At 37.3% G+C, this 18,073-nt stretch overlaps 1 protein-coding gene across 12 annotated transcripts in view; it reads left to right on the top strand.

Annotated features, from left to right (window-relative positions):
- UGGT1 (UDP-glucose glycoprotein glucosyltransferase 1) overlaps positions 1 to 16,063 on the top strand; it is a 125,623-nt gene extending 109,560 nt beyond the window's left edge. For all 12 annotated transcript variants that reach the window (XM_026015671.2, XM_072757441.1, XM_072757444.1 and 9 more), the window contains 5 exons: positions 848 to 1,008; positions 2,031 to 2,145; positions 8,794 to 8,910; positions 9,381 to 9,549; positions 11,581 to 16,063. In XM_026015671.2, coding sequence (XP_025871456.1) covers positions 848 to 1,008; positions 2,031 to 2,145; positions 8,794 to 8,910; positions 9,381 to 9,549; positions 11,581 to 11,606 — 588 coding nt within the window. In that variant the 3' untranslated portion in view covers positions 11,607 to 16,063. The remainder of the gene's footprint in view (positions 1 to 847; positions 1,009 to 2,030; positions 2,146 to 8,793; positions 8,911 to 9,380; positions 9,550 to 11,580) is intronic.
- The last annotated feature ends 2,010 nt before the right edge of the window (positions 16,064 to 18,073 follow it).

The raw sequence follows: 18,073 nt of genomic DNA, 5'->3' as shown, positions 1-18,073 counted from the left end.
TCAGGCATCTTTCCACATTTGTCCATAAATTGATTAATGTAATCCTGTGGGGTCTCCATTTTACAGATGAGGAAACTCAGTCATAGAGAGGCTAAGTAGTGTAAATTTATTTTATTTCTGTCTTTTTGAATACTTAGAATACTGTGTGCCAGGCACCAGACAAAATAACTTACATGTTAGTGATGGCAGTCAGCTAATCAGTGTAAGAATCTGGGTTTAGATTGAGTCTACCCATAGACCCTGTGCTATTAACCTCAGAGCTACCCTCTGTAATGTCTCAGTGAGGTAGTCTGTACTTTTTTTTTTTAAAGATTTTATTTATTCATGAGAGACACAGGGAGAGAGAGGCAGAGACACAGGCAGAGGGAGAAGCAGGCTCCACGCAGGGAGCCTGATGCGAGACTCGATCCCGGGACTCCAGGATCACACCCTGGGCCAAAGGCAGGTGCTAAACCGCTGAGCCACCCAGGGATCCTGGTAGTCTGTATTTTAAAGAAACTGCTGTCTTTATGGCTATTTAACAAATGACTTGTGGGGCATCTACATGTCTCAGCTTGTTAAGTGTCTGACTCTTGATTTTGGCTCAGGTAGTGCTCTCATGGTCATGAGATGGAGCCCTGTGTTGGGCTCTGTGCTGGGCGTGAAGCCTGTTGAAGAGTCTCTCTCTTCCTTTCCCTCGCCCTTTGTATCTCTCTCTCTTGCTTTCTCTGTTTCTCTCTCTCCCTTTCCCCTTTACCCCTACCCCTTTTCTCTCTCTTACCTTCTTCCTCTCCTTTTCTTCCTCTAAAACACTCAAAACAAAACAAAACAAAAAAACCCAAATGACTTGGGATCTTCTTTTCTCCAGATTGTACGAACAGATCTGAAAGAGTTAAGAGATTTCAACTTGGATGGTGCTCCTTATGGCTATACTCCCTTCTGTGATAGCCGGAAAGAAATGGATGGCTACAGGTTCTGGAAATCAGGGTACTGGGCCAGTCATTTGGCTGGGCGAAAATATCATATCAGGTATTGAAAAAGCGATATTCCTAATGCTATTTGATTTTCTTTTCTTAAAAAATTTATTTTGCATATTAGAAATTGTGAGTAGGTAATAAATTAATATGGTTCAGAAATAAAAATTATAAAAAATATGTCATGAAAAAGAATCTTCCCAGTCCTTTCTGTCTTCTAGTCAGTTCCCACTTCTATAACAGATAATCTCTTCTATTAATTTATATATATCCTTCCAGAACTTAGTTCTTACATAAACAACTAGACTTCTTTTTTACACAAAATAATACCATCATATTTACAGTTTTGTGCCTTGTTTTATTTAATATCTCTATTAAATCTTATGTCAGTGAGTTGAGAGAGACCTTCCTTTACATCTACATATTATTCCAGTAGATATATGTTTTTTATGATCTTTTGCTGTGACATATGTCGTTGTAGTGAATAATTAGGTACATCACTTAGTATATTTCAGACATATCTGTAGGACAGAATCCTAGAAGTAGAACTGCTAGAACGGACTGTGTAATGTTACATTATCTGCTCTGGGCCGGATGTGGTTTGGAAGATCTAGAAGGTCAGGGGATGTGTAGGTAGCAGCATTTACAGAGATATCTATCTCTGAGGTTTGGTGATTTATCCTTAGTTATGTTCTTGGTCCAGAAGATCCATAACACTGTGGGGATTTTTTCCTGCAACATTTAAGACATCAGGGTATCTTTGATGATTAGCTTTTATTACTTTATCTGCTGACATTTCATAGAAGTTGTCTTTTGTCAGAGATTTAAGGCAGCTAAGTAAGGAAGATAGTTGAATAAGGAGGAGTGACAAAGTGAGCTTGTGATGGCAGAATATGGATTTTGCAATAATTTCCTGAGCATCTTTGAAGAGGCACGTACTGACCCTGAGCTGTACCATGAGGCCATAGTTCACTTTTTCAAAGAGCGGCCAGGATGTTTACCTGGTGACTGTTATTTAGTGAGGTTACTTTTGGTGCCACAATCCATGGTTATAACAAGTAGTTCTTCTCTATCCAGTGCACTGTATGTCGTGGATCTGAAGAAGTTTAGGAAAATAGCTGCTGGTGACAGACTCAGGGGACAGTACCAAGGTCTGAGTCAGGATCCTAACAGCCTGTCAAATCTTGATCAAGTAAGTGGCTATTTTTTTGGTTAACACTTTCAGTGATGGGTATGTAGTATTGTGTCAGGAATTATTTTCCTCTCTGTTCTCTCCTGTTAGGACAGTGTTTTGTTTCTTCGTGGAAAGGAATTGTGCAGTGTGTGCGTGTGGGACATTTTTATCTCTCCTGAAAAATGTCATAGTCATAGATGCCATAGATGTTGGTTTGGAAGGGAGATAGAAGGATGATGCGGCCTCTTCAAACCATTACCATATTTTTAAATTTTGTACCCACGGTAATCTGATAAATTTGTTTCTCTGCCTGCTAGGACCAATTTGTTTCTCTTTAGGAGCTAATTAACAAGGATTCACTGTATCTAGTCTCACAATTTCAATTTCCCTTTTTTCTGTGTCAAAAACCATGGGTTTTCTTAAGTTTAGCCAAATCAGTGTATTAGCTAAATATTTTTCAGAAGTGAGTCTAATAGTTTTAGATACCTAGTTTCACATATTTTGTTTTGCATGTCTGCTTTAAACATGTTAAAGCCTTTATTGTGATATATAGCATCTATGAAAGAAAGCATACAAAACAAAAATATACCAATATGTACATATTCACATGCATTAATTTCTTTGTGGAAATGCCTGTATGCCACCATCCAGTTCAAGAAATAGAACATTGCAAAAAAAGAAAAAAAAAAGAAAAAAGAAAAGAAAATAGAACATTGCTAGCATCCGAGCAGCCACCCTTCTCTAACAAAGGTGTCCAGCATCCTGACTTTTGTGGTAATCACCTCAATGCTTTATTTCTAAATTACTGCTTTAACATGTATCCTTAAATACTTTAGATTGTTTTTTTTTTTTTTTTTTTTAAATTTATGATAGTCACAGAGAGAGAGAGAGAGAGGCAGAGACACAGGCAGAGGGAGAAGCAGGCTCCATGCACTGGGAGCCTGATGTGGGATTCGATCCCGGGTCTCCAGGATCACGCCCTGGGCCAAAGGCAGGCGCCAAACCGCTGCGCCACCCAGGGATCCCTAGATTGGTTTTGAATGGTTTTTTCCTCCCTACCTCAGTATCTTAAAATATGCACTCTTCTGAGCTAATTTCTTTTGTTCAACATTATGTCTGTACAATCCATCCATTTTGTTGTGTGTAGTGGTACAGTGCTTTGTTTATCCAACATTTGGGTTGTTTTCCATTTTTTGTCTTCCATGGATAATGCTGCTGTGATCATTCGTGCAACTGTCTTGATGCACATGTACACATATTTCAGTTGTGTGTACAGCAACACATGGAATTACCAAGTCATCAGATTAGTGTATTTTTCTTTATTAGATGATCCTAAACAGTTTTCCAGAGTAGTTGTAATTTATGTTCCCACTAGCCATGTAAGAATTCCTATTGCTCATGTTTTGACCAGTATTTATTGTCAGTCTGTTAATTTGGTATATGTGAATCATTATCCTATGTGACTTTCATTTGGAGAGTTTTTTATGTTTATATTTAATATAATCATTAGTGAAGTAGAATTTACATCTGCCATTTAAATTTCCTTGTTACCTTTGCTATGTATTTTTGAGTTATTTTCTCAGTGGTTGTCTTGATGACTATCATTAACACTTTAACTTATGACAGTTTTTTAAGATTTTATTTATTTATTCATGATAGACACACAGAGAGAGAGGGGGAGAGAGAGACACAGAGACACAGGCAGAGGGAGAAGCAGGCTCCATGCAGGGAGCCCGATGCAGGACTTGATCCCGGGTCTCCAGGATCACACCCCAGGCTGAAGGCGGTGCTAAACCGCTGGGCCACCGGGGCTGCCCACTTATGATAATTTAGTTTGAGTTACTAACTACTTAATTTCAGTAGTATTCAAAAACTTTGTTCCTAAATAGCTGTGTTCCCCTCGTCCCCATACTTTTATTATCATACAATTTGTATTTTTATACATCATATGCTCACCAACACAGATTTATAATTATTACTGTTTGGAATTGTTTTTAAACTGGGGGGGGGGGAACTCTTCATAAGAAATACATTGATATTATCTTTTATATTTACCTACATACCTTTACTGCTGCTTTTAATTTTTTCACGTGTCTAGTGCTCTTCCGTTTCAGCCAGAAGACTCCCTATAATCTGTCTGATAGGATAGCCCTGGAGCTACAAACTCTTGAAGAATGTATAATTTTCTCCTTCATTGTTTTTTGATGAGTAATTTTGCTAGATATAAAATTCTTGCCTGACAGGTTTTTTTTTTTCCCCTTCTCATGTTTTTCTTTGAATCTATTGTTCCACAAATTCTTGGCCTCCATATTTTGTGATGAGAAGTTAGCATTAATCTTGAGAATCCCTTACCTGACAAGTCACTGTCTCTAGTCTTTTCTTTTGATGGTTTAATTATGATATAGCTAGGTTGGATCTCTTCTGAATTTATCCTGCTTGAAATTCATTGAGCTTGTGTAGATTAAGATTTTTCACCAAATTTGGAACATTCTGTTTCTTTAAGTATTATTTCTACCTCTTTCTCTCTCCTCTTGGGACTGCCATTGTATGTGTTCATGTATTTATTTGATGGTTTCCCACAGTTCTCTGAGGCTCTGTTTAGTTTTCTTCATTCTTCTCTCTGCTTCTGGATAATCTCAAGACTGAATAATCTCAATTGATTTATCTTCAGTTGACTGATTATTTTTTCTGCTGCTCAAATCTGTGGTTAAACCCATCTAGCGAAATTTCATTTAAATTATTGTGTTTTTCAACAGTGTATTTCCTGCTTGGTTCTTTTGTATAATTTGTATCTCTTTATTATCTAATTTTTGAAACATCATTCTCATATTTTCCTTTAGTTCTATTAGACATGGTTTCTTTTGTCCTATTTGAACATATTTAAGATACCTGATAAAGTCCTTGTGTTATAAATCCAATGTCTAGGCCACCAAAAGTATAGTTTCTGTTGATTGTTTTTTACCCCTGTATATGGGTTTTATATATTTGGTATTTTGCAAGTCTCTTCATTTTTGTTGAAAACTGAACATTTCAAGTAATATAGTGTGGCAACTCTGGAAATCAGACTTTCCCCCTCCCCCAGAGTTTGTTGCTGCTTATTGTAGTAGTAGTTGTTTTTGGAGTTCAAAACCATTTCTGTGAAGTCTGCATTTTTGGTTTGCTTGATTAGCTTAGTAGCTAAAATTGAACGGAGATTTCCTTAAGTGTTCAGAACCACTAAGATTTGCATTCTTTGCCATCAGTCTCTGGGTGTATGTTGGAACATGTGCTCAACAGTCTGCTTTTGTTTCTATTTGTTACTGGTGTCTAAAATTGCAGTTGATTTTTGTATTCAGCTACCCTGCTAATCTTATATACTTTTGTCTTTTCTATATATGTAAGTGTATCATCTACAGATAATGGCTGTTTTACTTTTTCTTTTCCAATCTTATGTTACAAAAACTTTTTTTTTTCTCGCTTTCAGTATTTATTGGGACTTCTATAATGTTGAATAGAAATGTTGATAGTGGACATTCTTGACTCAAAATGATGAACGCATTCAGCATTTCACCACTAAGTATAATGTTTGTTGTAGATGTTTTATAGATACCCATTATTCACATTGAGGAAGTTCTTTTTAGTGTTGGTTTGCTACTTTAAAAAAAAAAATCTTTTGTGTTAAATTTTGTTTTTGACATCTGTGATCATATGCTTTTCTTTTTTATTATAAATATAGTTAATTTTATACCTAAATATAATTTCTGAATTATATAATCAAACTTGATCATGATTTATAATTTTTTTATATAGTCCTGGATTCTGGGGGTATAAGTATTTATTTAAGAATTTTGCATTTATGTTTTTATGTGACATTGGCTTATAATATCTCTATCAGATTTTGGTATTGAGACTTAATGAAATGAGTTGGATTTTGTTTTTGTTTTTGTTTTAATTTACCTGTAATTGGTTTGTATAAGGTTGGCCTTATTTCTCTCTTAAATGCTTGGCCGAATTCACTAGTGAAGCCTCTAATTTCTTTGTGTTTAAATTATGATTCCAGTTTCTTTAATAGTTATGGGACTGTTGACATTTTCTGTTATTTCTTTTATCACTGTTTTTGTTAAGTTGTTTCTAAATTTCCTTAACATATTGTCATGAAATTGCTTTTACTATCCTTTCATTTTAAAAAACAATATAATTTTATTTCAATATAATTTATATATAGTGAAATGCTCAGATTTTAAGTGCACTGTGTAATTTTCTGATGATACACATCAGAAAATGTATATCCAGAGCCAGAATGCTTCCATTACTCCAGTTATCATTTTAAAGTCCATAGCATCTATACTGGTGTCCTCTCTTTCTCTTTTAAAAATTCCTGACATTGCTTATTGTGCTTTTTTTTTCCTTTATCACCTCGCCAAGAATTAAAGAAGCATCTTTATTTCACTGATTGTTCTTTATTGTTCTTACCTCTTTCTTTTATTTAATTTGATTTTTTTCCCTAATTTCTTGAGATAGGTGTTTAGTTCATAACTTTTAGTCTTTTCGAATATATACATTTGAAAGGATCAGATGCTACCTCAGCAAAACTTGGTTGCATTCCACATGTTTTATAGGTAGTATTTTCCTTGACATTTGGTCACTTTAGAATTGCTTACATGGTTACTCTGCATTCTTTCCTGCATTTCTGGGCTTTCATATAGGATCATTTTCCTTCTCCCTAAAGAATATCATTTTATTTTCCTTAATGTAAGTTTACTAGTAACAATTTTTTTCTTTTTCTTTTTGTCTGTTAGTGTCTATTGTACTTGCATTATTAGGTATAATTCATGTAACATAAAATTTCCCATTTTAATCATTTTTAACTATACAGTTTAGTGGCATTAAGTACATTCACACTGTTACAGCTAACCGTATCCAGAGCTTTTTATCATCTCATCCTGAAACTCTGTAAACATTAAAGAATAACTCTCCCTTCTTTCCTCTCCCCAGCCCCTGGCAACCTCTATTCTATTTTGTATCTGTATGAATTTGCCTATTCTAGATACTTTCAGAATCATACAGTATTTTTCCTTTTTGTGCCTAGCTTATTTGCTTATTTCACTTTGTATACTATTTTCAAGTTTGTCTTTTTTCTTTTTCTTTCTTTCATTCATTCATTCTTTCTTTCTTTCATTTATGAATGAATGAATGAAAGAGAGAGAGAGAGAGAGAGAGAGTGTGTGTGTCAGATACACAGGCAGAGGGAGAAGCAGGCTCTATGCAGGAAGCCTGATGTGGGACTCCATCCCGGGACTCCGGGATCATGCTGTGAGCCGAAGGCAGATGCTCAACTGTTGAGTCACCCAGGTGTCCCTATTTTCAAGTTTCATCCATGTCATAGCATCAGAATTTCCTTCTTGTTAAGATGGAAGAATATTCCATTATATATATATATATATATTTTTTTATATTATTAATTGGCCTTCTCAGTGCTTGATGATATTTAAAAGACAGTTATGTCTAACTCAGCAAAGTAACAATACCTTAAAATCGCTTTCATTATTTGAATTCTACAGCTATAGCAAATAATCATTTGTTAAATTGTTACATTCAGAACAAACATGGTTATAAATTAAATCCTGGTTCTCCATCTGTAAATTTTATAACATAATTTACTATAGCTTAATACTTAACCACTTTTAAATAAGGAGTTAAATATATCTGATTCAGTAGACGATACAGGTTGCATGTGGACACTTAGCCACATTAACAACTTGGGGAAAAAAAAAATCAAATGGCAATGCTATAATTCTCAGGTGAACTTTTTTCAGTTTTGAAACACCTATTTTGAATCTGTAAATATTTTAAGTGTTTTATTAGGCATGTAATAAACTATTCTTTGAAATCTATTGGGCAGTTTGAAAATTTAAAGCCATAATGGTAAAAGTTGGCATACTGATGGTGAAATAAACAGAAATAATAACAAAAAAAAAAAAAAATATATATATATATATCTCCCATATTTTGTATATCTCTTCATCTGTTGATGGATATTTGGCTTATTTTCAGCTTTTTGCTATTGTGAATAATGCTTTTGTAAACATTGGCATACAAGTATATGTTTGAGTCCCTGCTTCAATTCTTTTTTGCATATACCTAGAAGTGGAATTTCTGGATCATATTGGTTGTTTGTTACAAGACAATGGAACACTGAGAACAAAGCTTCAAGGCATATAGTTGACTCAAAAACATGTGAGCTTCGTCCACTTGGGATCAAGCCCCAGGTGACAAGGTGGATTCAGAGCTTCCTTTATGCAAAACTGTGAAGTATAAAACCACACTCTATGCTTAGTTAACTTTCAAGAGGCAGTAGTACCTTTTCTTAGAATTGTCCTCATGGAGGGAAGTCTAAGTGCAGGTTATTTGTGAATTTTAAGCTAAAATTTTTCAGGTGCTTATCATAGGTAGTTTTTTTTTTTTTTTTTATCATAGGTAGTTTGAATCCTCTAAACTTTGTGGTTTTAAAAAACATCACAAATATTTTAGCTTCTCTGAGGTTTTTAGTAGACCCTTTCAGTTCTAAAAATTTGTGATTGGTATGTGATACGTAATGAGCAACTATCATCACTAATTTGCTATTCATTCATTTAAATTTCTCCCAGAACTTTATATTGTTGTTTTATTTTCTTTTTTACCAAACAGGATTTGCCCAATAACATGATCCATCAGGTGCCAATTAAATCACTCCCTCAAGAATGGCTTTGGTGTGAAACGTGGTGTGATGATGCCTCTAAGAAAAGGGCAAAAACGATAGATTTGGTAAGCTCTTTGTGGTTCTTTTCTGCGTCCTAGTCCAGTGTGATTTACAACTAGATCATTATTAACACACAGAGAGAGTCTTACTTAGTGTTCTCTGTGGTTATACCGTTGGGGGACTGCAGCTTGTCCGACAGTAACATACATAGATTTCTGCTGCTGCAGCCAAGTCCTCTAGTGTCTGATGGGGCTGTTTTCACTAAAATCAGCAAAGTTACTACTTTTCTTATGGATTATCTCTGTGCCTTGTGATTTTACTACAAGAATGTTCTTTTCCTGCTTTCCTGTCACTCCCCACAACTTTGTAGAAGCTTTATGTGACCATGTTGCTTCTGCTCATCTGTCATTTGATTCCTCAGTGTTACTCTTTTTTGTTCATTTGGGATTTATAACCCAGGAACAGACATACCTTTGAATTCTGGATAATGTGCCCTGTCTTTACCTTGGTTGAAGTATACGATTTGGTTTTTCAGTGTAATAATCCAATGACCAAAGAGCCCAAGCTGGAAGCAGCTGTTCGAATTGTCCCAGAGTGGCAGGACTACGACCAGGAGATCAAGCAGCTACAGACCCGTTTCCAGAGGGAGAAAGAGACAGGAGTGCTGGACAAGGAGAAGACGACACAAGAGTCACGCTGGGAAGGTAGGTCCAACCTTCGGCCCTAGAGAAATATTATTTACGTTCCTGATTTGTGTTTATTGCAAAAACAGAATAATGAATAAAAGGAATCTCAGCACTTCTGTCCTGACGTCAACCAGTATATATTTTTATTTTCCTTTTTTTAATTGGCCTTCTAAATGGTATGTATTACCATTGTAATACATCAATTGTATTAATACAATCACTGTCCTCTTTTCTTTTCCTTTTTATTTACTTATTTATTTATGTTTTTGAGAAAAGGTGCTTTTTTTGACTTGGTTTTGTTTTAAAAGATTCTATTTATTTATTTATGAAAGATACAGAGAGAGAGGCAGAGACATACGCAGAGGCAGAAGCAGGCTCCCCATGGAGAACCTGTTGTGGAACTCAATCCTGGGGCCCAGGATCACACCCTGAGCCAAAGGCAGATGCACAACCACTGAGCCACCCAGGCATCCCAAGAAAAGGTGCTTTAATTGAGATTATTGTTAGGTAGGCCTATGAGTTTTGTGATACATAAGACAAGCAGGGAGTCTTCTGGTGTGTTGTTGGCCTGTTTAGGCATAAGGTTCTAGGTCCTTCCCTCTATCTGACAAGCCCAGTGTTATTTTGGGGATCTCTTGTCTTATTCCTTGGCTTTTTATTAAATCTCTCCAGGCACTAGTAAATGAACACATTTAGGATCAAGACAAAGTACATATTGACGTGAAAAAAATATTCTTTCAGAGAAGCATATTAGGGTGGAGGATAGAGTGTTTTTATTTAATTTAGGCTAAGAATAGAGGGACTAAATGTTCATGTAATATTTTCCCTATGCTATATACATTTCAAATGGTATGCAGTTGACAAAAATCATTAGAATACAAAAGTGACCTTTTGTAAACTATTAATAAGCTGAGATCTGGATTTTAAACATTTATTCAGCTCAAAACTAATTCTAAAAGAGCAATTACAGAACATGGATCTTGAGTGATTCACCCAACCATCCTGGAGACTGTACCATGATATTAAGTATCACGGCCGAGAGGCTGGATATTCAGCATAAAAATAATTAAAATTCAATAGTGAAACCTAAAGGATTTCTGTCGATGCATACATAAAGAATGTAGACAAACTGTTCAAATAAGAGAAGAACACAAATAATAAGTGAAGTTGAGGAAACAGTAATTACATTAAAGGAATCTGTCATTAAAATATATACTCCATTGAAAAAATATGTATATTGTTTCTGATAATGCCCTTTGTTGGGGAGATGGTGAAGAAACTGCTCTGGGTCTACCTTGCCAGAGCTTTGCATATTAGAACAGCCCTTATTAAAAAGCAATAATAAGGTGCCTGGGTGGCTCAGTTGGTGAAGTGTCTGACTCTTGATTTTGGCTCAGGGTTGTGAGATCGAGCCCAGTGTCAGGCTCTGTGCTAGGTATGGAGTCTGCTTAAGATTCTCTCCCCCTCTCTCTGTGAGCTCCCCTCTTGCCCTCTATTAAAAAAAGGAGGGAGATAATAAATTGGCTGTCAGAAACCATTAACATGTTTATTCCCTTGATAGTTCCTTTCTTGAGAATTTACCTTAAAGAAATAAGTCCACACAAGAAAAAAGTCATATACATGAAGAAATATATTATTTATAAACCAAAAGCATTAAAAACAGTTTAAACATCCAAGAGCTGCACTTTACTGTATAAAGTATATGAGCTGCACTTTTACTTAGGAAAATGTTTACATGTTAAGTGAAGAAAGAAGAATCCTGACTAAAAATATGCACGTTTTCACCAGAAGTAAATATTGTATTTGTGAAAACAGTTCTGCTGGAGTAGGAGTATGCAGGTAGTGTCAGTGTTTTTAAAAACAAAAAGATCTTTATTTCTTTTTCAAAATTAATACACCAAACCAGAGCTCCTAAAAATTTTAAAAGAGAGATAAAATGGAGGTGGGGCTGTAATTAATAGGTTATAATACCAGAAAAGAAATCCAGTCTGTATTTTTGTAACTTAAAGATTGAACCATTTTATTTTGAATTGTCCTCTTTTTCCATAGGACCTCAGAAACGAGAAGAGTTATGATCTTCATTCACAAGCGGATAGGAAATTACACCATTTGAAAAACACTTTTTATATTAAATGCTAGTTTTTTTCTGATCTGTCTCTACAACTGCTGATAAACTGGCTGGGCAGGTGTGCCACACCTTTTGATTCTGAGCATTTGATTTTGACTTCTGCATACCAGTGGGCTCTGGACTTTTAGAGTTAAGGCTCTATTGGATTTGTACCTCATAGGAAGACAAGTGACTGATCTTTTGAGACTCTGTAAAGAGCAGTCTTCTGACCAGAAGGGAAAATGGCAAAGGCAACTGGAAGAAAATGAGTCCTGTGGTGAGCACACCCAAGAGCACACACATGCTGCACCACCACAGGAAGCCAACCAGCCAGAGCAGCCGTGTTCTTCCTTACCTCAGTTTACTGGCAGTGGAGCTCAGTCTGCAGCCTGCACTGTGGTGGCAGAAGCTTCTGTGTGGCAGAAGCTCTGTGCAAGGTCCACACACCTTGAGGTTTATGCCAGTGTGCTCCTGTGTCCTTTTGTTCTCTTCTCCAGCATCAAGTTCATTGTCTAATTGAAACCCAACCAATAATCATGTGTCTTTGGAGTTGGCTCGGGACAGATTAATTTGGGGACAGGATGGGGTGGGTTGGGGTGAAGGTGGGGAACATAGCAGAAGTAGGACGACTCTGGGGTGTCTGAGGGGAAATGAGGAAAACAGAAATTGACCGTTCTCTTTTATAAACCATCAGTACCATGTGACTAATTTGAAATGAAAACATGATTTTTAATCCCCACCCAACCCCAGTAAACTTTTTAGATAATTGTTTTGTAAACAATTTTTGTATTTGTGAAGGTCTGCTTTTTCTTCCCACTTTCTAAAAAAAAAAAGAAAAAAAAAAGTCTGTTATTGATTTCCTTACTGGATACAGCCATAGCGAGCCCCTCTGGTGATCCATCTTGCAGGGCTCGGGGCTTCCTCAGGAAGGTCGTTGCATCATTCATCCCTCTGCTTCCTGGGGAAGGGATTGTCTCTTCAGACCCAGGCAGAGCTGGCTTGACTTCTCTGTGAGGAAATCCCAGAGCTGAGGACAGGAGAGATGTTGAACAGGAGAGGTGTTAATTTGTTTCTCTTCACTGTTCTATATTCCTTTTAGTTGAGCCTGTGGGTTGCCTTTGGTTTGCTGAAATTGCCGGAATGCCACCTCTTCTGATTGCACAAAATCACACCTTGAAGGTGTGTTGGCCCTTTAGTCCCTGCTTTTAGTGTCTTTGCTTTAGCAACCCAGCACAGTCCTTCTGGAGAGGCCTCTCCTGGTAAGTAGGCAGTGTGGGGAGGCACCCACAAGGGAGTCTTCTGGTGTGGTGTTGGGCTGCATGGGTGTGAGGCTCTGGGTTCCTTCCCTCCATCTGCCCAGGCTGCAGAGTACAGCAAGCAGCAAGAGTACTCCCATGGGACTGCACCTTCTTCCAGGGCAAACTGGTGTTGTCTCCAATATTTTGCCTGCTTTTTAAAAATGTGAGGAGGGGCTGCAAATGAATAGGAGAATCCTCACTCTTCTAAGCCAGGGAACATTGATTTGCAGTCTTTTTTTAAAAATCAAGTCTTGTGACAACTACCAAGGAATTTTTTCCATATACACATAAGCAAAAGTTAGCTTAGGAGTCTCTCAGCCTGAAGGAGCTTTTCAGTTTGCTTTTATAATTACATTAAAAATTGGGACAAGGGGAGCTCAAAAGATTTTTATGTAAATTGATCCAAGACTAAAAGATACCTCAGAATCACTGCTGTTGACAAAGGCTGTAGCTTGAGTTCCCCCTGCCCTGCTGCTCACCTGGTCAGAATAGCTAAAGGGATAGAATCAGAGCAAAAAATATCTGTTCAGCTTCGTCTTCAATTTAATTAAGCCTTCAGAGAGGCTTCTGCTCCCGCAGCTTTAGTCTATAACCGTGAACAGAGTTGTGCATTTTCTGAGTTTATTTTCTGGGAGACTGAGCAGGAAATACTAGTCACTGGAGTATGCTTTTTAAATGGTGGTTCCCATGGGACATGGAACAAGCCACCTTTCTTCATGTCTTTCCACCAGGTCTCATGTGCATATTCCATGTGAGGAAAGTACAGTGTGAAATCTGTTGTCTGTGTAGTATGTGTGTCCTCACTGCCCTTATTCATCACCACCCTAAACGGAAGTTTTACCAGTAGCTGAATCTAAATATGTAAGATCCAGCTTACTTCTGAAATAGTCGAGGGCCTGCTTTCCTTCTCTTGGTTCATGTGTCATCAGCATCTTTCAGGATGAACCTCTGATGACCTAGAAAGTGATAATACCACTAAAATTTGGTCTTGGTCAGCTTTGTCTAGTCTTTACTGTGTGAAAACAAATTGTGACTGAAAAGATTTTTTTTTTCAAGAGGCAAGAGCTGATGGCAATGAAACACACAAGCTTCTGGAAACTTCACAGTGCATTATTTTTAACCATCATTTATTTATATGTAATGGAATTTTTTCTCTTATCATGCTATAATGGGAAATTTTCTTTCTGAATCAGTGCCAGAGTGCTGTAAAATAATGTTACATGTCAGAGTGACACGCAGCAGTGTGTTTTTATGTTCTATGAGTAGTGGTATTTGATTGAGATCAAACCCATGCACACAGCCTACTGCTGGAGCTGTGGGGGCATGCCTATGTTTATTTTAAAATTGTACTCAATCCTTACACATTGAGAATGATGACACATTAGTTTTCCGACATAAGGCCGATAAAGTGTAGAATCTCAAAATGCGGCATTTCAAATGGAAACGTACAGATGTTTGCCTACCTACTACATGCATATGCCTCATGATATGCCTGTGTGTTGTATGAACTCAGCTCGTGGGAGAGCAAAGATTATCAAATCATTTCCAGGAATAGAGCTTAATGAACTCTCCTGTCCTCAAGTCCTCATATAATGGACTGTGTTGAGGCTCCACTTGAATGAACAGCTTTTGTCTGGTTGCAGGGACTCAGTCCTCAGATAAAGAGTTGAAAGCTAGAGGTGGCATTACAGTTTTCAGAAGAGACTGGCCCAGGAAGGGAATAGGAAGGGAATCCATTTCCTTAAGCTGGGAGTTACACTTGAAGGATGCCATAATTTGGAACAAGTCAGACACCACCCTCCTAGCAATGAGTAAAATTATTCCCCTTACCCACATTTCCCCTAGGAGTAAATTTAGGTACTTAAGAGCAGTCCTTTTCTAAAATTGCCATGAATGATTGAAAGAAATAATTCAACTCAAGAGTTATAAGGAAATTTCTAGTGCATTTTTCTGAATATAGTGTTAGTGCTGTGGCATCAGATTTCATGGAAATGGAAATGTTTAGGTAAAGTCACCTAATGGAAACTGTTTGTTGGCAACAACAAATGGAAGGTGAATTGTGTGCAAATTTATTTAAATATCGATTCCATTGTGTAATTTTAATAATTTTTAAATATTTGATTTTATGGAAATACTTTTGTGGGATGATAAGAATTAAATATAGCTATCATGTCTAGTTTGGTGGGATAACATTTTTTACCTAAATTCATGTTTTCCCTGCCTTGATGTAGTGGTGGAAGATCTCAATCATGACTTTGGTAATTAATTACCTGATTGAATTCAAGCTAATGAGACTTTATTAGCTCAGGTTGTAATCGATATTTCAAACTATCTGGAGGATACCAGTTTTCTCTTTCATTTGGTATTTGATCTCTTGGTCTAATACAGAAACAACACTTCCAGGTAACAGTGTGTCAGTGCATGGAGTAGTGGATCTCTCCTTTCAGGGTGCCATTGGGTGCTGACAAGTTTATAAGAAGAAACTACAAAATCAGCTTCAAGCAGCTGCATGCTCCCCAAAAGTAGTGCATTTAGGTTGTTTTTTATTGTTGTTTGTTTTTTGTTTTTTAGTGCATTAAGTTTAAACTCACTGATAATGATTTTGCAAGCAAGAGACTATCTCCTGAGTCTTAAATTACCTAGCAATGCAGAGGGCAAATGTGGAGATTTAAGAGGAAACAAGTTAGGGTATGAGTTAAGGCCTTCACCCACCTGTAACTTACGCATTGCCTTACTTGTCACCATTTAGATTTCCAGAGAAGTGGCATAATTCCTCTTCAAAATAAAAGTAGCAAAATCTAAGGTTAACAATCCGAGAGAAAGATGATCAAGTACCATTTTATCCTTGGTAATAACAAGGTAAACATAGAAAAATGAAAAATGTTAGAATTTTTAAAGAACTGTGTGTATTCGAAAACCTTCTTTATAACTGTTTTGTTTTACTGTAATCTATTCCATCAAATGCAACATTGGTCCAGGTGCTGCCCCTTGCTTGGGAAGAAGCGCTGAGGCTCTAAATGTCTGCAGAGCCCTCTGCACCTGAAGTGAACTGAGAATGAATTTCCTGGTACTGTAATGAAAATAAGGTCTGCTCAACACAATAAACTTTTCCTTGTCTTCTTTAAAACTTTCTGGTCAGTCATTCAGCTATTATGTTTAGGAAGAACTGAATTATCAGAATTTAAGGTTCCAACCTTTCATCTGACAGAAGAAGCAGGGCTGGACAGGAAGACCTTTATCGGAATGTCTCCTCTGGTATTGGAGCTAGGGGTACTTGTTTCCAGTTCTCTGAATTCTCACAATAGCATCCGTACCTCTTCAAGGTCACCAGCCTTGGGGAACTGCCGTAGGTGGGATCTTGTAGGCAAGTTGCCCTAGGAAGGCTAACCATAACGAGAAGGCATAGTTTGAACATTTTGCACACTCTCTGAACTACTCGGGCTAGACTTAAAGATCTGGTTCTTGACACTCAGATGCTCATTGGACACTGCAAGCTAGTTTAACGAGTGCTCTTGCTGAGGTGGGGGTCAGGGAGTGGGACCTGGTGGCTGTGACAAGGCAACAGAGGACACCTAAGGTGGAAGAAAGGATGGATTAACTTGGTGGCCAGGACAAGCTTCTACAAGACGATGCTTAAATTGAAGCCTGAGGAGTAAGTAGGAGTTATCCATATAGAATGTGGGAGGTGGGGATAGAGGGAAGAACAGGAGCTAATGTGTCTCATTTAGGAAGCTGCAAGTGAACCTAGAGGTTATAGCCAGGAGAGAAGTCTGAGGCAAGGATCGGAGTTTGATCCCAAGGCCAGAGGAAAGCTGGAGTGGTTTTTAACTGGGTACTGACATGAAGTTGGCTTTTTCTCATAATGAACTTTTTATTGGCAAATGACAGACCCCAGTACACAAACATACACGTTGATGGATTTTCAATGTGAACACACTTGTGTAACCATTACTGAGATAAATAAATGGAAGCTGGATTTTATTTTAAATAAGGTGTTTACATGTTATTTAAACATGTTATCTAGTCTGGCTTCCTGTGAGGGCAAGAGTGTCATATCAGACAAACCCTCCTATTGATAATCATACACATTTTTGAAATGCACTGGGAAGTAAGGAAAGTGATCAGAGACGGACGAAAACTAGAGGGGATTCATCTACTGAAAGAAGAGTAAGACACTGGATAGGATCTACATTTCAGTGACTATTCCTCATGTGCTCACAGGGAATAAAACAAAAAGTGACAATCTCATGAAGCAGGAGGCAAGTCAGAATTCAGGGTTGTTGGAACAGCTTGGAAATTCAAGAAGGAAATCCCAGAAAGGAGGAAACTACAGAGTCTTGGGTTTGCCTGATACTCCCCTCAAATCCTTGGCTGACTCTTAAGTTATACATAAATTGGTTGGGATTCCAGGGAGCCCAACGGAAAACAACACCTGAAAGGCTGGACAAGCTCAACTAAGATTTCAGCAGAGGCTGGTGCTGGGGAGGGAAAGTTTGGGATTTGTGTCCCAAGTCAAGAGATGTAAATATTTTGGGCTTTTCATTGAAAACCTAGTAGGTTGTGCCTTAAGATAAGAACCACAGCTCAGAACTCAGGTCTAGGCCCTAGGACTAAGGGCAGAACTAAAACAGACTCACTCAAAGCCAAGAATCAAGGTGATCTGCTGGTAACTTAACTGCCTACTAAACAAAACTCAGCAATTCAGGGTCTCTACACATATCTGCAATGTCCATACGCAATTACAACTCTGGAGAAGTTGTGTTGTGGAAGAAACAGGGATGTATGACATAAAACCAAGGGAAAAAAAAAACAGACCAACAAATAAGATGTTAACATTATTGAATAAGAATTTTAAAATAATTATAAATACATTAAAGTATCTATAGAAAAGGATAAATACAAAGGATGATGTGGGGAATTTTAGAGGAGACCTACAATTTAAAAAATTAACTTCATGGAAGGGCTTAAATGATTAAACACTACCAGGTTGCCTGGATGGCTCAACCAGTTAAGTGTCTGAAGGTTGCAAGATTGAACCCCATGTCAGATTCTCTGCTGGGCATGGAGCCTACTTAAGATTTTCTTCCTCTCTTTTTGCCCCACTCTCAAAAACAAAACAAAACAAAAATTCTGTAAA

The sequence above is a fragment of the Vulpes vulpes genome, chromosome 5, assembly GCF_048418805.1.
Source record: "Vulpes vulpes isolate BD-2025 chromosome 5, VulVul3, whole genome shotgun sequence".
NCBI classification, from domain to species: domain Eukaryota; kingdom Metazoa; phylum Chordata; class Mammalia; order Carnivora; family Canidae; genus Vulpes; species Vulpes vulpes.
Note: the sequence above shows the minus strand (reverse complement) of the source record. Positions and strands in the feature narration are given on the sequence as shown.